Source organism: Microcaecilia unicolor, chromosome 5 (genome assembly GCF_901765095.1).
Source record: "Microcaecilia unicolor chromosome 5, aMicUni1.1, whole genome shotgun sequence".
In the NCBI taxonomy this organism is placed as follows: domain Eukaryota; kingdom Metazoa; phylum Chordata; class Amphibia; order Gymnophiona; family Siphonopidae; genus Microcaecilia; species Microcaecilia unicolor.
The window spans coordinates 37,247,603-37,272,081 of record NC_044035.1 but is presented as its reverse complement, the minus strand read 5'-3'; the positions used below and the strand labels follow the sequence as shown (position 1 = coordinate 37,272,081).

General features: G+C 46.9%; 1 protein-coding gene across 3 annotated transcripts in view; it reads right to left on the bottom strand.

The window, feature by feature from the left end:
* Nucleotides 1–24,479, bottom strand: part of COL17A1 (collagen type XVII alpha 1 chain) — a 169,466-nt gene that overhangs the window by 76,891 nt on the left and 68,096 nt on the right. For all 3 annotated transcript variants that reach the window (XR_003942098.1, XM_030202785.1, XM_030202786.1), the window contains 10 exons: nucleotides 23,778–23,804; nucleotides 20,495–20,557; nucleotides 16,749–16,853; nucleotides 14,451–14,513; nucleotides 12,926–12,961; nucleotides 10,763–10,816; nucleotides 6,940–6,975; nucleotides 4,995–5,030; nucleotides 2,905–2,967; nucleotides 1,555–1,590 (listed from right to left, as the gene is read on the bottom strand). Coding sequence is in view for 2 of the 3 variants with exons in the window: in XM_030202785.1 (XP_030058645.1) it covers nucleotides 1,555–1,590; nucleotides 2,905–2,967; nucleotides 4,995–5,030; nucleotides 6,940–6,975; nucleotides 10,763–10,816; nucleotides 12,926–12,961; nucleotides 14,451–14,513; nucleotides 16,749–16,853; nucleotides 20,495–20,557; nucleotides 23,778–23,804 (519 nt within the window). In the remaining variant the exon portion in view is untranslated. The remainder of the gene's footprint in view (nucleotides 1–1,554; nucleotides 1,591–2,904; nucleotides 2,968–4,994; nucleotides 5,031–6,939; nucleotides 6,976–10,762; nucleotides 10,817–12,925; nucleotides 12,962–14,450; nucleotides 14,514–16,748; nucleotides 16,854–20,494; nucleotides 20,558–23,777; nucleotides 23,805–24,479) is intronic.

Sequence of the window (24,479 nt, the reverse complement as noted above, 5' to 3'; positions counted from 1 at the left end):
GCAGACACCTGGGGCGGCGCCCCGCCCCTCGGGTGCAGCGCCCCCCTCCGATGCAGCACGGACCACCCCGGTGAAAGACCCCTCCCGCGAAAGAGCTCCCCCCGGGTGCATGCCGCTGGGGGGGTGCCGCAGCGCATGCCTGCTGCGAGTTTACTAACTTTGCTCTTTCGCTACAGCTCCCTCTGCCCCGGAACAGGAAGTAACCTGTTCCGGGGCAGAGGGAGCTGCAGCGAACGAGAGATGTTAGCGAACTCTCGCAGCAGGCGCGCGCCGCGGCACCCCCCAGCGGCATGAACCCGGGGCGGACCGCCCTCACCGGCCCCCCCTTGGTACGCCACTGCACTCACTAATATTTGTTAATGGTCGTACGCTAATGGAAATCTTAGCGCCTGACCATTAATTGGAAAAAATGGAAAATTGCCCATTTTCTGGCTGTGGTAAAAGTGGCCTTAGTGCGTGGGAAAGACCCACCTAAGGGTGTGCCACATTTTACTGCAGTTTAGGAAAAGAACCCCTTAGAGATTAAGCTTGAGTTAGATTCTATCATTCTCCAATCATGTAAGGAGGGAAGTCTTCCTTATAAATGCAGGATGTTAAAGCGACTTATAATGTCTAATCGGTTCACGTGTGAATGGAACATAACTGACCAATAGTAGAAAACAAGTGGGAAATCGACCGTGGGCTCCAAATTTGATTCATCGGCTATGCGACTATAGGAAGCACTGACTTTTATTTTACGGTCTTTTTCAAGACCCTTCTTTAACGTTTTTTGCATTGAAAAAGATACTACATTGGAGATTTTGTCATCTATTTGTCATCAACAGACTCCTGAGGCAGGCTGTAGGCCGAAACATGGTGCCGTGCAGTGGCGTAGGAAAGGGGGGCGGTGGGGCGGTCCGCCCCGGGTGAACGCTGCTGGGGGGGTGTCGGCTCCTCTGGTTCCCTGCTCCCTCTGCCCCAGAACAGGTTACTTCCTGTTCCGGGGCAGAGAGAGCAGGGAACCAGCGGAGCCGACGCAGCTCCCAGCGACATGCACTCGGGGCAGTTCGGCCCTCCCGCCCTTCCCTCGCCGCTTTCCCATGTAAGTACGTGCTCCGGGGGTGGTGGGGGTGGTGGTGCGCTCCGGAGGGGGGATGGTGCGCCGTGCTGCACCCGGGGGGGGGGGGGGGGGTGCACAGTGGCGACCCGCCCCGAGTGTCAGCTGCCCTCGCTACGGCACTGGTGCCTTGTCGAGTCTTTTTATCAATAAATCTTATAAGAAGTATCAAGGTTTTGTCCCTCTCGTTTCTGGAGTCCATGGTCGATTTCCCACTTGTTTTCTGCTGTTGTTATATCCCATGGGATCTCAGAGTTCTCCACTTCGGTGGGTTTCTACTGGACAAAACCGACCAATTCATGTAATCCCCATCAGTCAGTCACGTGACTCCAGCATGCCAACATACAGTCTCCCAAAGTACAGTAGATTGATTTGTGCCTAATGCTATAAATAGCTGACTTTGTTTTTGTCTTTTGCAAGGTCATTCCATAGAGTAATGTAAAAAAATAATTACATACCTCTTAGACCCTGGCGTCCATCCGGTCCAGGTGCACCTATTCAAAACACACGAGTTAGCAAAGAAACCACTTCAGTTCATCCAGAAGCCTGCCTTGGCTCTGGACCATTGTTATCCCTTTCCACAGAAGGCTGTGATTTTCAAAAGCAGTCCCTATTTTGTAGATTAGGCCCTCCTTTTTCTACTTTTGATATGCCAATGTGACAAATTTGCCTCTTGCCACTGATGAGAGCGACTCCTGTTGTGGTACCATTGTGATGTTACGACAGGAATGTTGTGCCCGGATAACACTAGTAACACTATCATAGTACCACATTGTGTCCAATGTATAAAGTATGGTTTTATTGAAAGAAGACTCTACAAGGTACCCTGTTTCGGCACTACAATCTTGTAGAGTCTTCTTTCAATAAAACCATACTTTATACATTGGACGCCTTGGGTCTGCTTCTTGAAGAGCCTGGTTCTGTTCCCACTCCTGTACCTAGTTCTGTTCTCTTCCACCCTCTGGTGGTTTTACTCAGTGGCGTTTCTAGGCTGGCTGACACCCGGGGCGGATCGCCGATGCGCCCCCCCCGGCGAAGTTACACCCCCCCCCGGGTGCAGCACGACCCCCCCCCGGGTGCATTTTTACCTGCTGGGGGGGAGGGGGGTGCCTTGCGCCTGTCGGCTCCGAGTCCGCTCGTTCCCTGCTACTCCCTCTGCCCCGGAACAGGAAGTAACCTGTTCCGCGCAGAGGGAGCAGCAGGGAGGGAACGAGCGGACTCGGCCAACAGGCGCGCTGCACCCCCCCCCAGCGGCGTGCACCCAGTGCGGACCGCCCCCACCGCCCCCCTTGGTACGCCACTGGTTTTGCTTCTACCACATTAAAATCTAAAACCAAGAGGACTGGTTTCTCAAACAGATGTTTGTTTCCAAAATCCCAGCTTCCTATTGCAAGTGATAGTAGCGTCCTGAAAAATGGATCAGAACTGGTCCTCTTTTCAAACATGCTGTTACGTAGCTCGGGATGAGCAGGTTTAATTAATTAATGTATTTATTTGTAACATTTTAATCCCACATTTTCCCACCCATTAGCAGGCTCGATGTGGCTTACATAATACCATAAAGGCGATCGCCAAGTCCGGTAGATGTTAAACAAATGCAATTTAAAATAAGGGTTAGGTAAGGTTAGAGTAAACAGGTACAAAAGGGGACAAGGAAATAAAGGAATATATAATGTCCAATGTGATGTAAGGTATTGATGCATTGCAGAGTTGAGGCATTTAAGTAGGGCCGATAGGGTAGGCCTTGCAAAACAGATAGGACTTTAACGATCGCCTGAAGTTTTGAAACACCTGTCTAGAAAATGTACCTGCTGAGCCTTTGACCCCTGCCTCTCCTATAGGGCCAGGTAATCCCCGGGCACCTGGTTCTCCTGTAAGGCAAGAAAGTACAATTAAAACAAATATCTTTGTCATACACGGCTATTGAACTCTGAAGTCTCTTTAACATTAAGGAATTAATAGGTTAGATACAGTATACTGTAAAGAGAGCTGGAGATTTTCTCCCCTGATAGAACAGTTCAGAGGAATCATATTGCTGCTTTTAACTCCTAACCCTTATTCACTTGTTCAGAACCCTTATTTTATCATCCTCACTTTAATATTCCCTTATCTCTTGTTTGTCCTGTTTGTCTGTCCTAATTAGATTGTAAGCTCTGTTGAGCTGGGGCTGTCTCTTCATGTTCAAGTGTACAGCGCTGCGTACGTCTAGTAGCGCTATAGAAATGATAAGTAGTAGTGTTTGGGATTGCGGAATCTTGCTACTCTCTGGGATTCTGCACAGAATCTTGCTACTCTTTGGATTCCGGAATCTTGTAACTCTTTGTTCTTATCTCTTATTTGTCCTGTTTGTCTGTCCTAATTAGATTGTAAGCTCTGTCGAGCAGGGACTGTCTCTTCATGTTCAAGTGTACAGCGCTGTGTACGTCTAGTAGTGCTATAGAAATGATAAGTAGTAGTAGTAGTATATTTATAACACATTGGGCCACGTTAAAGACTTGGTTAAAATGAAGAAAAGAAAAGTGAGAAAACCCTGACCATTAGGTCTGTTTGCACATTGCACAATCCTAAGATAGCGCATCTGTTTGATTTCCTGTATTTTGGAGGGGAAATTTTCCAGAGAAAAAGACTAGTGCAGCGAAGAAGCACTGTGGGACTTTGCTCTGAAATGAACTGAAGGATCAGGAGAAGCTCCACAATGCGTTTGGAACAAGCTTTTTCTTGTACTGTTACTTTTACTGTGGTATGTTTTTTGTCTACCAGGACCAAAGCATTGCCCTCTAATTCTGTGTAACTGATGTTCCATCAATAACGGACTATGGTCAAGCCCAAAGTTTGCATCCCGGCAAGCACCAGGAACTTCCAAACGCCATCTAACTGTTCCCTGCTCAGCCAGAAGGCTTTGCTTTGTGTTCAAGAGCAATTTCCCTCAGCCAGGAGGCAACGTCAGGCAGACTGTTGGTGAAACTTTTAATGGACGTATCTTCATCACGGCAAGATAAAATAGTTGAACATTATCCCCCTGGATTATATGTATGACGCTCAGATTTGGATGTACTCCCGAGATGTGCACGCAACTTGATTGGTTAATGAGCTGTGAACTATCAATAATTGGATGCTAACAACCAATTGACGTCAATTGGCACTAATTAGGATTTGCGCACCTTCTGGCTCTATTCTATAATACTGGGAGCCCAAATTCCATAGTGCGTAACCAAAAAGGGGGCGTGGGCATGGAAGGGTTGGGGCGTTCCAAAACGTTGCACACAGTGTTATAGAATAATCAGTCAGAGCGGCCATCTTGGGCACCAAGCTTTATACCAGGTTTCAGCAGGCATAAGCCTGGCGCCCAGAAACTCGTCACTAAGCGCTGTTCTATAAAGGGTCAGCACGCCCTTAGAATACTGCTTAGTGCCCATCTTTTCCAGCGGCTGTTTTTGAGTGCCAGTTATAGAATTCCCCCCCCCCCCCCCCCTACCAGCCATCTGTATACATGATCTATTTTACCTGAAATTCCAGTAACAATTGACTAAGGGGTGGCAAATGCAGATAAACACGTGTAGGGGACACAATAGACCCTGCAGTACTCCAAACTTCACCAGAAAAACATGTGATTGAAATGGGCCCCAGGTGACAAATTCAGTTCGATTTGGTAACTTCAGTTGTTCCTTAGAACTCTTACGATCCAGCAAGAGCTTACGATCCAGTGATTCAGACACTGATGTTAGAGGTAAAATTGTTAGAGGTAATCAGCTCCCATTTCCAATGGCAAAAGCAAAACCTCCCCCAAGGCCAGCAACAGGCCCTTCTGAATCCTGTGCGTTTCTGACTGGAATTTGTCTGTGTGTAACTGTATAAGTCTTCCCACCTCTCCCACAGAAGTGACATTTTCTGCACTGACCTGTCAGGCCTCGAGAACCTTTGTCTCCATGGTCACCTGAAATAAAAGACAGAAATGAATAACTCTGTCAAAAGTAGTTTGGTGTCCACAGCTTGCTGGTCTTGGACTTTTGTGTAATCGTCCTTTTTAAATAGATAAAAGAAAGGCTGATTTCTCAATTCATTGTTTTTGTTTCACTGGCTGAATTATAAGATGTTCTGGGTGTGTTTACAGTATATACAGATTGCCGCTTTTGATTCCTAGGAAAGGAATTTTGCACCGTGTAATCGCGCTATAAAACCACAGGCACAGCTGAAAATGGCTGAACAGTGAGCCTAACACACTATATTACTGCAGATAAAGACAGCAGATTGATACCAGTGGCTCAGATGCAAAGAATAGCTTGACACAAAGGCCTTGATTTTATAACAGGGCACCTCGGGGGGGGGGGGGGGGGGGTAAGCCTGTAAAACGTTTTCTATGTGGAAAGCCTGCTTTACACGGGGAAAGGGGTTTTAATAAAATGGTGCAATTGTATATGTGTGTAAAAGTGCCTGCATGGAAAGCCTGGGTGTCAGCATTTCCAAGGGTGTAGTTTGGGCAAAGCAGAGACAGAGAGCCAGTGGTTGGGAGGCGGGACTGGTGGTTGGGAGGTGGGGTTAGTGCTGGGCAGACTTATACGGTCTGTGCCAGAGCCGGTGGTGGGAGGCGGGGCTGGTGGTTGGGAGGCGGGGATAGTACTGGGCAGACTTATACGGTCTGTGCCAGAGCTGGTGGTTGGGAGGCGGGGCTGGTGGTTGGGAGGCGGGGGTAGTGCTGGGCAGACTTATACGGTCTGTGCCAGAGCCGGTGTTGGGAGGCGGGGCTGGTGGTTGGGAGGCGGGGATAGTGCTGGGCAGACTTATACGGTCTGTGCCCTGAAGAGCACAGGTACAAATCAAAGCAGGGTATACACAAAAAGTAGCACATATGAGTTATCTTGTTGGGCAGACTGGATGGACCGTGCAGGTCTTTTTCTGCCGTCATCTACTATGTTACTACTATGTTACTATGTTACAATACACACTTCTATTTTATGAAACACATGACTACATGCATAGATCACAATCACTAATTTATATCTTTTTTTCGGAGCAGATGCAAACTTGTTTGTGGGTATTTGAGCACTGTTGGGGGCTGGTTCTGGTCAGGCCGGCGTTGGGGGGGGGGGGGGGGGGGCAAACAGGGCAGCTGCCCTGGGCCCCCGCAGTCCAGGAATCTCTTCCCCCTTCTCCCCACCATGTTCCGTCTCCTCCTCCCTTCCCCTCACCTTCCCGATGTTATTTAAAAATCAATTCCCCTTCTCAGAGGGGCCCCAGTGTGGCAGCTATCCTCACAAGCTGCCCGCAGCTTCCCCAAAGCTTTTCCTCTGCCATGATCCGCCCCCCACCCCCCTCTGATGCAACTTCCTGTTTTCACCTGGGTGGATCACAGCAGAGAGAAAGGTTTCATGGCAGCTGCAGGCAGCACCAGGGCCCACCTGAAAAGGGAAATAAATTTTAAAGAAGACCGGGAAGGTGAGGGGAAGGGAGGGAGTTGGCCTGTGGTGGGGAGAAGACTAAGAGATGCCCGGACTACATGGTACCAATGGTGGGAGGGGGAGAGGGGATCAGGGGTCCTCTCCTTAATTTCTGCCTTGGGCCCCCAGCACGTCTAAAATCGGCCCTGTTTCTGGGAGCCTGTTTTGTAAAGGAACACCAGCGTCTATGTTGCCTTACAAAAAGTGGGTTTTGGACTTCTCATATACAGTAGGTGTCTTATTATAACATCAAGGCCATAATGGGAGAAACCACTTCTACGTCTGGCCCAATGGACTTAGTCGAGGGGCAGAGAAAGCAGACCTACAGACAGCGTCGGTAATAGCTTTACTTTCCTTTGATTATTTGCAATTAATGGCATCATGAACTAATTTAATAGTCAAGCTTACCTTTCGGTCCTGGTGCTCCCATAGTTCCCTTATCACCTGAAAGACAAATTCAGGGTTTACCCATTTTGAAAGCATTGGGGGTTAATAGTCAAAAGGAATTAACTGGGCAGGACAGGCTCCTATGCGGAGCAGGATGGAAGCAGATATTCCGTGATACTTAATGGAACAGTGTCATTGAATGTACCAAAGAGAGTAATACATTGCAACCTACGTACCTCAACAATGTTCTTGCTTATATCTACTTGATTGAATTTCGATCTCGCTATTTTCTATGATATCTCTACCTTTACCTATTATCACCAATGTTTTCTACTTATACTTACTGTTTGATTCGCAATGATGTGACTTTCTATGTAACACTAATTGTTAGCTCCTAATTTACTACCTACCAATAACGACACATTGTAAGCCACATTGAGCCTGCAAAAAGGTGGGAAAATGTGGGATACAAATGCAATAAATAAAAATAAATAAATAAATAAAATATCCTCTCTGGCCCATGCAGTACTTGTCGGTTAGTATTGGGGCAGTCTGAGGGCAGAGTCGGTGCGGAGCTGGGCATTAGGGACCAAATTCTATCTATGGTGCTGAAACATCGGCATGAAAAATATTGAGCGTTAAGTGTGCTATTTTAAGTTCAAATGATTTTTATTGATGAAGCGTAATACAAACTCTGGATACACCAGTACGCATAATACAATACCAGTACATATAACAGAAAACTAACATAGTGTTATGGGTTCAGAGACGGGTGCCCCCGAACCAGAACAAATTATTTACATTCTTTTAATATTTTCCCTCACACCCTGTCTGTAATCAGTGAATATAACAGTACCTTCATCCTATCTCTCCCCCCCTTCCCCCCTTCCCTCCCTCCCTTACTTTATGACCCACTGTTGCTTTTCAATAACTTTATATACACATCAGACCCCCCAGAGGGCTTCCGGGGGTTTTATTAAGATAGCCATATACTATAGGATTACCTCTATCCTGCAGGCCTGGAGGTCTACTGCAGGGCCTTTATTACAACTTTGGAGGTCACAGTTAATAAAGCAGATGCGTATGGATCGCTGTGGTATTGCAAACCTTGAGAGTGTTCCAGGCCTCAAATTTCGGGCTATGTGGGAACCATTATGGGATTCTCTTCCCCCCAAAGGAAGAAGCTTTGTGCTGAATTTTTAAGTAGAGTGTGCTATTTTATAAACAGTGCCCCGAGTTGGGCAAAGGTTTTAGAATAACATGTAGCGCTGGGATCCACGCCTAACTTTTAAGTGCGAGGATTTATGCCAGCTGAGACCTGGCGTAAATCCTCATGCCTAATTTACACGCGGATCTGCTGTATTCTGTAACGCTGCTTGCAAATATAAGAATTTACACGCGCATCCTTATAGTATAGCGCCTAGCAAGATGCGTTGAGTAAATTCTAATTATTGCCAATTAGCGCCAAAAAATTGATTGCTAGCAGCCGATTATCAGCGCTAATTGTCTCATTACTGGATTAAGTTGGGCGCGTGCTTGAAGTTGCATGCATAATTTTGAGCGCCATATATAGAATCCGGGGGTAGTAGGATAGGTTTGAATACTGAGTGCGAGTGCCCGGATAGAGCCCGGCACTGAATATCTGGGTCAAATTTAGCCAGTGACGGTCAGCATTTAAAAATAAAATGCTGACCACCATCAGCTGAATATTGACCTCACTGTAAATGGCTAAGCAACATTAATCCATTTCTCTTCCTGTATTGGAGAAGCTAATGACACTCAGTCTGAGATTCTCAGTAATACATGTCTGAGATTCAGGACGATATGTGGGAGAAGACCAAACCGTAATGTATCTTCTTTCAATGTCATGACACCAGGGGCGTAGCCACGTGTGGGCCTGGATGGGCCCAGGCCCAGCCACTTTTACTCCAGGCCCGCCCACCCTAACTAGCCCACAACATCCAAAACTCATTTTACTAACCTGACTGAAGTCGTGACTGCAAAACAAGCAGAGTACAGCCGGCTCAGCCTTCCCCTTCTCTCTCAGCTGTAGTCCCGCCCTCATTTCCTGTTTACGCAAGGGTGGGACACTGAGAGAGAAGGGGAAGGCTGAGCCGGCTGTACTCTGCTTGTTTTGCAGTCACGACTTCAGTCAGGTTAGTAAAATGTGCCCACCCGCTCTGGGCCCAGCCAAAATGTCAAGTCTGGCTACGCCACTGCATGACACTCATCTGTTTTCATTTCAGGCCTCTTCATCCTGTAGGCCAGAACTACTGAAGGTGGGGGTGGTCTAGGTTTGCAAATTGGCTACTGTTTGGCCAACCTGGCTGATTTTTGAAAAGGGTGTCAGTGACTGGAAAGACAAAACACTGGCCCTTGTAAGTATCAATTTCTGCCATTCACTGGACTCTCTCTGGATTTCTTCACCTCCTGTTCTACTTAAGCTTAGTTTGGAGCAGTTTGGAATGATTGTTCATTCAGGTCTGGTCTCCCTGCTGGAACTGTCTCTGCATCTTTGGTCTCTGCTCCAAACTAAGCTTATTCCAAAATACTTAAGAACAAGATTCAGCAGGAATCTGACACAGGACATATGTTTTGTATACAGGGTTTTTCAATGTATTCTACCTTGAGACAGGGAGAGAAGTTATCCCTCCAGTGAAGGATCAGTCAGAAAAGGAAGTGAAAATAAACAGGCCAATATTCAGTCATTTAAGTGGTCAGGAATGGCTCCTGGCTGGTTAAATAGTACTAAGCTGGCTCAGGGGCACTGAGAGACTGAGTCGGGCCCAGGGTAGGGCCGCCGTCGACCACTGCCCCCAAAAGGATCATTGCTGCTGCTGCCGCCCCCCCCCCCCCCCCGCTGCAACTGTAAATGCCTTGGCTGGTGGGGATCACAAGGCCCCGCCAGCATCCAGCATGGCTCTTCGTCACTCTGCTGCATGGCCTGCCCCTGCGGCTGCTTTTCTCTCACGTCGTGCATGCATCGGTTTCAAAACCGAGCATGTGCAGCCTGAGGGGAAAAGCAGTTGCTTGGTAGCCAATGCGGCAGAATGAAGAACAGCAGCGCTGGAGGAAGATCTCTTCTGCTGGCAGGGCCTGGAGGGACCCCCGCCATTCTGCTGTGTCTGCTCCTCCGGGTCCTCCCCAGACTCCAAGGGGGGGGCCCAGCGATGGAGTTTTCTCTCTCCTGCTCCTGTTGGGAGAGAGAAAGACCCCGGTGTCAGGCATCCCCCTTGGAGGCCCTGGACCGGGGAATTTTGACCCCCATGCTCCCCCCCCCGGGTGGCCCTGAGCTGGCTAAATGCTAATATTCAGCACGAGAGAGCCAGTTATCTCAGCTGAATATTAGTACCTAGTGCATAGTGGTTATCTGGCTATAATGCTCTATATAGTTGGCCAAACTGGGCCGCCTAACTAGCAGGCCTATCTTTGGCCACTATAAATTTAACCGGCTAGTACTGAATATTGACTTGGCTGGTTAAGTTTAAGCTGGCCGACCTCCCCCCCCCCCCCCCCTGATATTCAATGCAGGTCATCGGAAATGATCTGGCATTGAAAATTCAGGCTCAGCACCGATCGCTGAGGTACAAATAAGTACCTGTATACAATATGTAAGCCACATTGAGCCTGCCATGAGTGGGAAAGTGCGGGGTACAAATGTAACAACAACAACAAAAAAAATTTCAGCACTTAGCTGGTCTGCCTCCTGTGGGCTGAATATTGGCCAGAAAGTAAGTAACAAACAAAACAGAACAGTGTCATCTAGTGGCCTTACAATAGATTGCAGCCTCCTATAGGCTTTAATTTATGGCTGAGGTATTATTAATCAGTAGTTCCGGCTTACCTTTAGGACCTGGAAGACCTGCCTCACCTCGGAAACCTTGAATGCCTGGACTACCTGTAGAACACATGAAATATTAAGCAGTAAGGTTAACTGGGCAGCATTAGATATCACCCCAGGGGATCATATAGTACTTATTGTTCAATCCTGCTGCAGGATTGATTTGTCCCTAGATATTAGCTCTGGGAGGTAGATTGCAAACAGTCTAATGGTGGAAACAGCAATAAACTGGCAGGGCCTTTATGAAATTACAAATCTTAACTAATATTAAATGGCTTGCTATAAATCCATGGCTGTTTGGATTTCTGGCTGGAGTGTAAAGCTCAAAAGTAAAGGTATTTTGGGAATGCACTTTACATCACTGTGATCAGACATTATGAGAAACAGCAAGAGCTGGCCCCCTTCTGTGGGAAGCTGAGGGGCAGCTGAAACAGCTTCTTGGGGGGAAACTGGGTTTTATTGTCCTCTGAATTGCTTTTACAGAACTTTCTTGATGTAAGCATGTGTTTGTCAGCAGTATTGGCTTAGCCCCCTTCAAGCCCTGGATTCCTTCTTGCGTCTGATATTGCGGACAGCTGTTCTCCCCCAACCCCAAAGAAAGCCACCTGCAGTTTTAATAGCCCCTGAGATGCCTCTCCCCTCGGTGGGTAGAAACAGTTATAACAGCCCCACGGGCAGTCACCTCCCCCTCCGTGGCAGCCCAACCCTCCCAAAATCTAGAAGCGATAACAAATACTGACGCTTTAAGGGGCCGATATTCAGATGGCCCGGTTAACTCCCACAGTTGGTGCTACTGGCAAATATTGAATGCTGGGCTAGTTCTGGCCACCAACATTGAAGATCTGGCTTATGTTTAGCCGGTTTGAATGTAACTAGCTGGTTAAGTTCAAACCGACTAAAGATATACCAGCTACACATGTGGCCAAAGATGGCTGTGGAAAAACCCACGCTAAAAATAGGCAGTCGGTTATATCATATGATATAACTGGCTATCCGCTAACTGGCGATATTCAGTGGGAGATAGCCGGCTATGTGCCATTTAACAGGCCAGGTGTCGTTCCAGGTCTGTTAAACAGGAAAATGGCAATGCCCACAAACCCATCTATTCGTCACATATCCAGGAGACAATGGCAACGGCCTAGACTACATCTCCCGCCACATTTCCCCCTGCTTATCCCTTGTTCCAGTGGCGTAGCTACGTGGGGCCTGGGCCCCCGTAGATTCCACCCTGGACCCCCCTCCCGGCGAACCCGCCCCTGCCGCCGCCTACCTTCACTTTTGCTGGCGGGGGACCCCACTCCCCGCCAGCCGACGTCCTCTCCGTCCTGCTCCTGCAATGTATTGCAATTTGCAGGACGTCAGCAAATTGCAATACATTGCAGGAGCAGGACGGAGAGGACGTTGGCTGGCGGGGACTGGGGTCCCCCGCCAGCAAAAGTGAAGGTAGGCGGCGGCGGGGGAAGGTTCGCGGCGGGAGGGGGGCGGCAATGGTGGTGAGGGGGGGCGGCTCCGGGGGGGGAGGGCTAAAATGTGCCCCCTCCCCTCGGGCTCTGGACCCCCCTCCCACGGAAGTCTGGCTACGCCCCTGCCTTGTTCTATCCCCTTTCGCCTCATCGACCCCTCCCCCAATGCTCACCTACCCTTACTCACACCTCTCCTACTCCCTTCGCTCTTGCCCATCCCCCTCCGCCTGATCTACCCCTCCAATTGCTCATTTACCCTTGCTCGTACTTCTCCTGCTCCCCTCATCCCTGCGTTTCTACATTCCTATTTCTTTTATTAATCCGATAATACTCAACTTATTTCTCTCCACCAATACTTTGTAATCCCAATTACTATGTAAGCCGCATTGAACCTGCTTTGAGTGGGAAAGCGCGGGGTGCACATGTAATAAATAAATAAATGAAGGACAAATCAAGGTCAGGTATACATATAAAGTAGCACATATGAGTTTATCTTGTTGGGCAGACTGGATGGACCGTACAGGTCTTTATCTGCTGTCATCTATTATGTTAGGGCTGGGTAATCGGGGGGGGGGGGCAGTTTCTCCCCCTATCCCCACTATGGGGGACCTTATTTGAACTTATGTCACTAGAAAGGTGGCTAACAAACCCTAATCCTCCAAGGCCAAAGTAAGAGGAGTGATATTATAAACAAGAAACTTACCTGGAATGCCCTGTGGTCCAGCAGATCCGGAGTTACCTGTACAGGAAAGTATAACATGACCAGGTCATTGTTAACAGGGATTCACGTGTAACAGTTCTTTCAAAGTATTTGTTTGCATTCACAAAGGGGTAAAATGTTAGAGGAAGAACAAGGAATATGAAAAAAAAAGCAGCTGTGAGATACAGGTAGGGAATTCCAGCTACAAAATCCTTCAGTTTTCTTTTTGGATCATATTAAGAATTGTGGGGTGAACTTTCAGAGTTAATCTACCAAAATCAAACGTGTCTGGCTAGGTGGATTTTTTAGTTGCTTGATAAATTAAGGGCAGTTCTATAATCTAAACATTAAGGACTGGATTCAGTAAATGGTACTCAAAATTCAGCACCCAAATACATTGGCGCTAAGCGTGATTCTATAAAGGACACAAGTGGTCTATACAATTGCTCTTAGTGCCGGTTCTGCACTGAACTTTTAGGTGCCAGACTTACACCTGGCAAACAGCAAAAGAAAAAAAGCACAACAGGGCCTCCAAGCCTGGAACAATCGGGAGTCCTTTATTCATAATGACCCGACGCGGGCTGTGTTTCAGCATAACAATGCCTGCCTCAGGGGTCCAAATGCTCTCGAAGACAGACACAAAAAGAAAGGCAAACTCCTTTGAACAGAGCGTTTTCTTAATGCCGTCACTGTATCACGCTTTCTTAATGCCTTCGCTGTAGCGGTCTCAATTGCTGCGCTGCTAGGACTTATGTAGGATTTGCCTGACTGTATGGGAGTATTAGATACGCTATGACATTTTTCACCCTCTGCTAGTGCTGTTCAAAGGAGCTGTTTCTGGCCTTTTAAAAAGTGCTGAATATCAGGTCGAGTGTACACAGGCACCTTGGGTTTGAAAACTGCCTTGTTTCATGCAGGCTTAGACACAAATGTGCTCTTTTGATTTAATTTAATAATTTATAAACTGCTTTTCCCGATTAAAAATCATGACACAGTGGTGTGCAAACCCTTAAATGTCTACAGCCTTAGAACATAAGAACAGATTACAATCCATGCTGAGCTAGACCAAGGTCCAGCACCCTTTCTCAAAAGGTGGCCGGGCTGCATCACAAGTACCCGGCAGATGTCACAAACAGACCGACATTTCTCATAGCTCATTTCAAGGAATAAGCAATGGTTCACCCAGATCTACCTGGCTAATATTGTTTTTTCAGACTTTTCCTCCAGGAATTTTTCCAAACCTCTTTTGAACAAATCTTTCGGTTGTCCTAACTTTATCCGGATAGCTAGCTGGTTAGCACTCTGAATATCACGGTCAACTGGATAACCTCCATCCCTGCCCAAGCTCTATCCATGAATCACCCCAGTACTTTCTGGATGGTGTCAGGGTGGTTGGAGGAAGTATTCTGTAGCACTATCTGCTTAGTGCTGCTGAATATCTGTCTATTGACCCTTCTGTTTCTATGCAACAGGAATTTCACCATGCAAAGTTCACGGTGATCATTGTATCTGACATTGTATTCTTTACCTTTGGGACCCACCGAACCTGGTACACCTGGTGACCCTGGAAGACCTGGTTCTCCTGTTGGACCTGCAAAGTACATCAGAACATAAATGAATTTGCTGCATTGTAACCTGCCCTATTGTTCAAGGAGTCACCTGCTAATCATCAGAGACACTGCCACTCAGTATTTATAGCCTATCAAAGTATGAACCAACTAGAACGTTTTGATCATCAGGAAAAGCCCAACTTCGTAGCCCCTCCACCAAAGAGCTTGGATTGGTGGGATGTTAAATTGAATTTGTAAGGTGCATGTTTGATATCTCTTGTAATCCACCAACAGTAGGTACTCAGGATCGGTGGGCAATCAATCCGCTAAATCAATCAGTCATCTAATCAAGAAATACATGGTCTTCTACAGGTCAACAAGGCATGGAGAAGTCTGCCACAGACATTTCTCTTGAGCGGAAATCCTCAAGATGAGTCAAAATTGAGTTCCCTCAGTTTGGCGACATTCACAGCCTTCTTATAAGTGAATCACCTCTCGTCATTTTATTTATTAAATGGCTTCCACATTTTGATTACTTCCAAAGCGATTATGACTGGGCAAATCAATCGGGGCATTGCAGGTGGCTTTTCATTATTTCCACTTAAGAACAACAATGAAAACAAAATCTGAAAGAGATGCTGTACAATAAAAGAAAGCACAACCTCTCCATTCTGGTTAGCTTTATGAATCACTTTAACGACTGAGAATGACACAGAAATGATTCTTTGATGATTTTGGTTCTCTCTCTTCGGTGGCATAATTTAGTCAGTAATCATGGCCTAATAGGCTCTGGAGTATCATGAAACATCCTCGCAATGAAGTGAGAAACCAGAAGCATTTAAAGGCCTTTCCTACCCTCCTAAGCTCATCACATGATAAAATCCATCTCTCTTCTTGTTATTAATAATAATACAAAAAAAAAAGAAATTGGTCATTGCTCTGCTGGAAGCAAAATGAAACCGGGAATGTGCAAGAAAATGAACAATTAATTCCAGCTGTGTCAGCTGCAGAAATGAATCGTCCTTATTTGCTGACCGGATTTACAAATCACCTGGAAAGCAGTTCTATAAAGAATGGATGAACAGTTACGCCATAATTATGTACGTATGCCATTAGCATATATGCATGCATGTGCACATATATATTTCATATATGCCAAAATTCTGCCTAAGCACTATTCCCAAAATATGTGTATTTTACAGGTAGGTGTACACATGGGAGGAGTCTGGGTGGAACATAGGTGGGACTGACATGGGCATAACTTTAGGCAGGTATTTATTGTTCAATTGTGATTTGTACATTTATGTATTAATTTTTCTGGAACTGCGTATCTTTCCCTGTTAGCCGCATAGTTTTTTATGCGGAATATAAATGAATAAACTAAACATAGCTCCAGCATTTAGGCACACACAAGCCAGCTCTTTGGCTGGTATAAGTGCTCAAGCTTAAATTGTAGGTGCGTATTTTTGCCGTTGTGCTAGTATTTTGTTTTTAATAAAGGAAAGCAGACACCTACATTCCATTATGGGGTCTTTTACTAAGGTGCGTTGATGTTTTTAGCGCGTGCTAAAAATAGGCACATGCTAAACACTAAAGACACCAATGTATTCCTATGGGCGTCTTTAGCTTTTAGCGCGTGCCTATTTTTAACGCGTGCTAAAGAGGGGCGTAGCCAGACTTCGGCGGGAGGGGGGTCCAGAGCCCGAGGTGATGGGCACATTTTAGCCCCTCCCAGCACCGCTGACCCCCCCCCCCGCCATTGCCAACATTCGTCGACATCCACCCCACCGCCATTGCCACCGCCGCCGCCACTACCACCACCACCACCAACTTTTCCCCCCTGCCGACAACCCTCTCGACCCCCCTCCCGCCGCCAACCCACCGTCGTCAACCTTTGCTGGCAGGGGACCCCAACCCTCGTCAGCCTAGGTCCTCTTCTTCCCGCAAAAGGCTTCTTTCTGTCTCTGACATCAGAGACGTTGGGGTCCCCTGCCAGCAAAGGCAGTTGACGGCGGGAGGGGGGGTCAAGAGGGTAGTCAGCAGGGGGGTCCAGGGCCAAATCTACGGGAGCCCAAGCCCCCCCAAGCTATGCCACTGGTGCTAAAAATGCCAGTGTGCCTAAGTAAAAGACCCCCTTAGAGAATAAGCAATAAGGTCCTACCAGGCAACCTCTAGGCAACTATTTATAGTCGCCCAGTTCTACAATTGCTCCCCTGAATCACACAATGTTATTTAACCTTTTTCTAACGAAGAATGGATGAAAGAAAGCCTCTTACCTCTGTCTCCCTTCTCCCCAAATCCGGATGGTCCAGGCTCACCACGAGGCCCAGGTGGACCTTCTCGTCCTCTCTGTCCCATGGGTCCCTCCATACCAGATTCACCTGAAAAACAAGCACGAGCATTTTCTCTTCTGCTGAAAATGACTGTCCAACCTTCACCTTCCATAAGAAATTCATGTTTGTGCAGCGCTGCGTACGCCTTGTAGCGCTATAGAAATGCTAAATAGTAGTAGTAGTAATCTCAAGGAGTATCAATATTCCATGTAGAACCCCAAAGAATAGCAAGATTCTGGAATCCTAAAGAGTGACAAGATTCCATGCAGAATCTCAAAGAGTAGCAACATTCCATGTAGAACCCCAAAGAATAGCAAGATTCTGGAATCGTAAAGAGTGACAAGATTCCATGCAAGATTCGTAACCACTTGTAACCACTCGCCTCCACCTACTCTCCTCTCCTCCTTCCTGTACACATTAATTGATTTGATTTGCTTACTTTATTTTTTGTCTATTAGATTGTAAGCTCTTTGAGCAGGGACTGGCTTTCTTCTATGTTTGTGCAGCGCTGCGTACGCCTTGTAGCGCTATAGAAATGCTAAATAGTAGTAGTAGTAGTAAATTCAACATGCTCCAACAATAAGGCTCCATGACACCAGCAACACCTCCTTTCACTGGAAACCTAGGAGTCCGGAAAACAAATTTTGGGGTTTCATAAAGCAGAAACCCCTGTAGAACAACAGTAAAGACTCTACATCTGGATGTGTTAGCTCTTCAGGTACCTGGGTGGCATTTTAAAGGATCAGTGGTCAGGAACTTGTTACGTGTAATTGCTTGCTTGTGTGGCTAGAATTTGTTGACCTTTGTTGACTATGTGGCTATTGTAACTGATTACTGCTCTGCCTGACAAACAGGATGTGTAACTCTTTTATTTTTGATTAGAAACACCATTTGATTTTCAGTATTTTTTTTTCTGGAAAAACCCATAATTTCCTAGGATTTCAGACTGCTGCTAGATATAAAAATAGTTTCTGAATGCTTTGCTGTTTTAATTAAGTTTCTGTAGCTTTTCAGAGATCTGTAGTCATGGTATAAACACTTGGGGTTACCCAGTTGAAACAAATTAGTTACATTCTTAAATTAGCTTGCTCTTGGAATAATGTTTAACTGTAACTAGGCACTGTGTTTAAAGAATAACTTTTAGAACACTCTTTGTGATGTCACAATACAGCTGAGATTCAAAGGGATCCAGCCCACTAGGTTCCTCAGAGTGATAATTTCCTCCCATCAAATGGCAAAGTTTAGATGTAGGTGTTCATAAAGTGCATGATCCTGAGGATGGAAGGCAGAAGGTAGCCACCTACAAGTCCAGGAAAAAGGTATTGACACCCCAGGCAAAGTTTTAGCTCTGTGCTCCTCCAGGGGTGATTCATGGCCCTACCCCCTTCCTTCCTTCCTTTTGCCCCTGTAATCCAGCTTTGTCCCTTCTCTTGCCCTTCCCCAGTTTCAAGTTTCAAGTTTATTCAAAGATTTACTATCCCACTGTGGCGAAACAAGGGAATTTTCCTGCTTGAAAGAGGTATAGCTATTGTTTATGATGTTTGTCCAGCAGGTGGTGACTATATTTTGTTTGTAGAGTTATTACAGAACTGTCAGTTTCTTCTTCCTGCCAAAAGCTGTTAGTTTAAGCTGTGAAGTAATTTTTTTTTCTTGCAGATAAGGGAGTGGAAAGAGAAGGTTCTCTTTTCCTGAGACCCTGTGAACAGTTAGATTTGATAACCTGTGAACAGCTATATGTTGTTACTGAACTCCCCAGGTACTATTTAGGTAGTAGATAAATGTTTAGTTTTATATTTGATCCATATTCAGTTTGCCTGTTCTTTTCCACCTGTTTATAGGGTTCACTGTTCAATATTTTTATGACAATAAACCTTCTTTAGTTAATTGCCTCTGCTTGTCTGGACTAAGAATCCTGGTGGTTTGTGTTTTAGTCTGTGGGTGCTTTCTGAGAACTGTGGGACCCCTGAGAATGTGGCCCAAGTAACATAGAAATTACTGAGGAATAACCTGAGAGTGGGAGACTCATCCAGAGGCAAGTGAGACCCAGTCGGTGGGGTGGAGGGTGCTAGTGTAGAGCACAGGTGGCAGGTGCAGGTAGACCTGAGCTGTGCTGGGGCAGACCCTCCAGGTGGCCGCAAGGTTATCTCCGGGTGGGTGGATAGGCATTTTGTCACAGCCACCCATTGAGCAAATGTCTGGGCAGCTTACAGACTAATATAGGGGACAAGAAGAGAAGGAAGGGACAGACAAGGGCTACAAAGATGAGGGAAGGAGGAAAGAATTACAATGGTAATAAGAAAAAGAAGGGGTTATGTAAGAACATAAGAATAGCCATACCGCATCAGACCAGTGGTCCATATAGCCCAGTATCCTATTTCCGACAGAGACCAATCCAGATCACAAGTACCTGACAGAAAAACCCAAATAGTAGCAACATCCAATGCTACCAATCCCAGGACAAGCAGTGGCTTCCCTATGTCTGTCTCAATAGCAGACTATGGACTTTTCCTCCAGGAACTTGTCCAAACCTTTTTTAAACCCAGATACGTTAACAGCTTTTACTACATCTTCCAGCAAAGAGTTCCAGAGCTTAACTGTCTAAGAGTAAGCATCCCTGAACAGGTAAATTTTTAAATGTCTTGAAAAGTTGAAGGGAAGAATGGAGTCTGAGGTGGTTTGGTAGAGCATTCCAGTGTTCTGGACCAGAGGCGTATCTGAACTTCGGCGGTAGGGGGGGCCAGAGTGAGGAGGAACAATATACCCCCCCGCCGCCACCATCGCCGCCACCACCGCTGCCATTGCTGACCCCCCGGCCACCACTGCCGACCCCCCCCTGCCGCCGTCACCTACCTTTGCTGGCGGGGGACCCCAACCCCCGCCAGCCGAGCCGAGGTCTTTTAAGTTCTTCATCCTCCGTGCTGTTCAAAGCTGCTGAATCCAGTTTCGGAGTCTGACGTCGCTGCACGTTGTACGTGCAGGACGTCAGACTCACAGACTGTTCTGTGAGTCTGATGTCCTGCACGTACAACGTGCTGCAATGTCAGACTCCGAAACTGGATTCAGCAGCTTCGAACAGCACGGAGGATGAAGAAGAACTTAAAAGACCTCGGCTCGGCTGGCGGAGGTTGGGATCCCCCACCAGCTGAAGGAATATTTTTAAAGGCAGAGGCAGGAGGAAGCGGACCTCGACTGGCAGGGGTTGGGGTCCCCCGTCAGCAAAGGTAGCCCACGGTGACGGCGGGGGAGGGTCGACGGTGGGAGGGGGGTCCAGGGCAAAATCTGCGGGGGCCCAGGCCCCCGTGGGCTCACGCAGATACACCCCTGTTCTGGACCCTGGATGGAGAAAGTGGAACAGCTAATGGAATCATACACAATGTCACAGAATGAGGGAACAATGAGCCTGTTCTGTTGCATTGAGCGCAACATTCTAGACAGACAGTAGGGCGTTAGAAGTCGAGAAATAGATGTTCACCAGTAGAGTGAATTTTTGCAGTCCCGTTCTTAGGAGCAGGAAAGCACACGCTTGTGCATCCTTAGAACACTACTGGATGTTCCTGTCAGGCGTTGTTAGGCACTACCTGTTAACTGTCAGCACTAGAGATGGCTAACACCCCCTGCCCTCCCCCCTGCAAGTCTCTTGTCATGAACACTGAATGATGGAAATAAAATGACGATAACTTTGTCCTTACCTGTACTGCCCTTTGTTCCCTTGGGTCCTTCTGGTCCTGTGTGTCCAAGAAGCCCTTGAGGCCCTGCAGTGAACAGAGACCTGGTTATTTTACTGCTGGTAAGACATGGGGTGGGGCTTAAGGAAAGTAAGAGGAGGCAAAGGGGAGCTAAAAGGGTTTGCATTCAGCCAGTTAAAGCAGGCAATACAAGATATATTGGAGAGAGCATGTGTTTATAGGTAGTGCACAATGCATGGAAGGAGAAGTCACTGAGCACAAGAGAGGCAGGAAGGCACAATGAGAATCAAAGTGAGAATGCACAATGAGAATCAAAGTCACATACTGTTACCACTGACTCCTTAACTAGGGTTACCATATTTTGTCCTCTGAAAAAGAGGACACATGCCACGCCCCTGCTCCGCCCACATCATGCCCCCTGCCCCACCCACACCACGTTCCTTTCGGATCCTCGCCCCGCCCTTTCTCGCTCTCACCCCCGCCCCCTGTCACATATTCCCCGCCCCCGGGTCACATATTCCCCTCCCTGCCCCCCCCCCCCCCCGTCACCTCCCCTCACCCTTGTCACATGTTCCCCTCCCCTCCCCTTACTTACTATCTACTGCCCTGGTGGTCTAGTGACCTCTTCGGGGCAGGAAAGAGCCCCCTCTTTCCTGCCCGGAGCGCTGCCTTGCCCTGCATCCTTCTCGGTCTCGGCTCGGGATTCAAAATGGCCGCCGAGAGTTGAAGTCTCGTGAGGCCGCTTCAACTGTCGGCGGCATGTCCTCAAAAAGAGGACATGTCCGGGGAAATCCGGACATATGGTGACCCTATCCTTAACCTTCTTTGGTGACCTTTTTACCTAAGGCTTTTCTATATGGATAAACTGAGACAGCTCCTTAACTGGGAAAGCTTTGAACACTCAGTTGTCCTGACATTCTTAGAGCTTATCCTTCAGTTTCTGGGTGCATTCTTCTCTCTCCTGGACATTCAGCACAGCAGAGAGAGAGAATTGCCCAGTGGTTAGAACAGCAGGTTGAAAACCAGAAAAGCCAGAGTTCAAATCCCGGAGCTGCTCCTCTGACCTTGGGCAAGTCAATTGCCCTCCTTTGCCTCAGATATAAGTCAGATTGTAAGCACACTTGGGAAGGGAAATAGCTACTATGCAACTCCTTCATTACAGAAAAGGTAATCTAAAAATCCATATGCATTGTTAGGCTTATGTACCACCTTATACCCTCACAGGCAGTGGTGTGCTGGAGCAGGCTCTCACAGGCTCGCAAGAGCCGGTTGTTAAGTTTTTAAGAATTTTGGGAGCCGGTTGTTAAAGTAGGGCCCTCCATGGCTACTTTAACAACTGGCTCCCAAAATGTGGGCTTGGGTCCCCTTCTGAATTATCTTTTACTTTGCTGGTGGGGATGCTGAGCCCTGCCAGCCAAGTAAATAGACTGCTGCTGCTCCCCGCCCCTTGTTTCCAGCTCTGAGCAGCAGGCTGGGATTTCTCAAGCATGTGTGAGAAGTTCCAGCATGCTGCTCAGAGGAAGACGTTGGGAGTGGTGGCAGTCCATTTATTGGCTGCCAGCAAAGGTATGCCTAGCGTGCCTGCACGAAGGGAGGGAGGACAGAGAGACAAGTGTTGCTCCCCCCTCCCCCCGGCTACCCCTAGCCCTTCCAACTGCAGAGCTGGCTACGTCCGTAGAAAGAGCCTGTTGTTAAAAATGTACCAGCACACCCATGCTCACAGGGCAAACCAAAGTAGTTCACCTCACAGAAGCTAAAAGACATCATGCAAAGGGACCTCAGTACTGAGGCATTTCCCCTTCAGCCTTCTCCAAGGCATTCGGGAGTCCCAGCTGTTGCACAACAGTGTCACCTACTGGCTGAATTTAGGTTCCACGATTATTGGGCTCCTGAAGGAATCCTGATTTGTGACCCCTGTCTGAGGACTATACCTGCAATGATTACACTAAAGAAAGTTTGGATGGGGTATGAAAGAAGGGAAAATAATCCTCAGGAAGTTGCAAATGAAGGCTTATGGCACCAGTTTCCAGCCCTGGGTTGTGACTGAGCTGGAAGCCCAAATGAGCAGAAGAAAAAAACTGCTGGGCCACGGAGAACAGAAAGCAATAACAGGAGAGAGTGAAGAGGAAATATGTTTTTTCCATTTCTACCTTTGTTTTCTAACCGAATAAGGGAAACTTAGCAAGAATAGACAACCTTCTATAAATGTTTCTGGTAGCATGAAAGTGAGCGTGTGCTGTGAGTATTTTGGGATGTCTTCCCTAGCCACAGCCAATAGAGAATCCACAAAATGTGGAGAACTCAAAGAAGACCCATGGATACTTTGTAAAACAAACAGAAAAGTGGGCACAAAACCAGGACGTCCCAGAGACTGGATCACAGTAAATTTACTGCTGAACCCTTCGCGCAAGTGATCCGTTCCACAATTCAATACAAAGGTCTTTTTAAAGACCATTTATACACTATTCGCCAGTATTTCTTATTCTGGATCATCATTAGCTGTCTACCTTAGTATTTAGATTCCTGATCAGGGGCGTAGCCAGACAGCAGATTTTGGGTGGGCCTAGGCAAGAAGTGGGTGGGCACCAAATGTTCTCTTCCCCACCCCCACATCAAAAAAATATCTCAGCTGGTGGGAAAATGCTTCTCTCCAGTCTCCACCTTGGTAGTCTGCAGCAGGCATGCGCTGAAAACTGAACATGCGAAGGTGCCAATATTGTGGAGAGCAGCATTTTCATTACCATGTGCTACTGTTGGATGGGCCTGAGCCCTAAGTGGGTGGGCCCCAGCCCACCCAGGCCCACCTGTGGCTACGCCACTGTTCCTGATGCAGGCCTTTTGGCCGAAACACAATGGTTGTGTCGAGTCAAATATACTAATTAATAAAATTTGGTTTTAGCTTTACTGTGATCCAGTCTCTGGGACTCCTGGTTTTGTGCCCACTTTTCTGTTTGTTTTCCCTAGCCACAGCTACATAAATCTAGTTGCCATAGCTGGGCATGGTGACCTTAGCTATGGGTTTTACCCCTTTTGTGCCAATGGGAAAAAACACTTAGTACCTGGCCATAATTTAATTTGAAATAAAGATTTCTAAGCCTATATCAGTGATATTTTCAGAAGCGAGGGATAGCAGTAAGCAAATAGAAGACATTCAGAGTGTTAACAAACTTCAGCTACAGTAGTAACCCTGGAATTTCTATCCTCATCTTTCATCATCTCCCTTAGTGGCTTGGTAACTTTACACAATCCATCAAGCTGATGGAATATCCTACTGAGATTTGCATACCTGATGGTCCCGGGAGCCCACGATCTCCTGTTTGAACAAAGGATTAAAAACACATTAATCATTTATTTCCCACAAAACCATTGCCTTGCATTATCCCTATAACTGTAGCCCTTTCCCATTTATTATGCTTTAATTAGAGAATTATGATGTCGGTCAATGATTAACTACCCTGTTGCCCGGCGCTATGTATTCAAGCAGATTTTGCTTACAGTTCATTCTGGAAGTCTTTGGTAATTGATGGTGAATTTATTAAAATACAAATGCAAATACAAAATGTTCTTGTATTCCACATCCACCTCACAGTTCAGTGTGGTGGATTACAATTTTAAGAAACCAGACGTGCATCCTATAGAGGGCGCTGTGAGTTTTTATGTTGTCACATTTCTCAGGAGTTGAGCTGCTCTTGAAGACTAAGGACATAGATGCTAAGAGGGAGGTTAGCAAAGAATCTAGTTGTTAATTTCATGAGTTTACTGGCTAGATCTGAGCTTTTGAAAATTTCCCCTGCACACTGGCTAAATGTAGCCAGCTAAGTTCATTAGGTGCATATGTCTAGGCACTCAAAAAAGGGTATTTGCCACAGAAGCATGACTGGGTTGGGGGAGCTTAGCCAGCTAGAGCAAATTTAAGCACCAGCCAGTAACCTATGTGATGAACGTGGGAACGGCATGCTTGAATCTAGCCAGCCATATCATAGCTGTC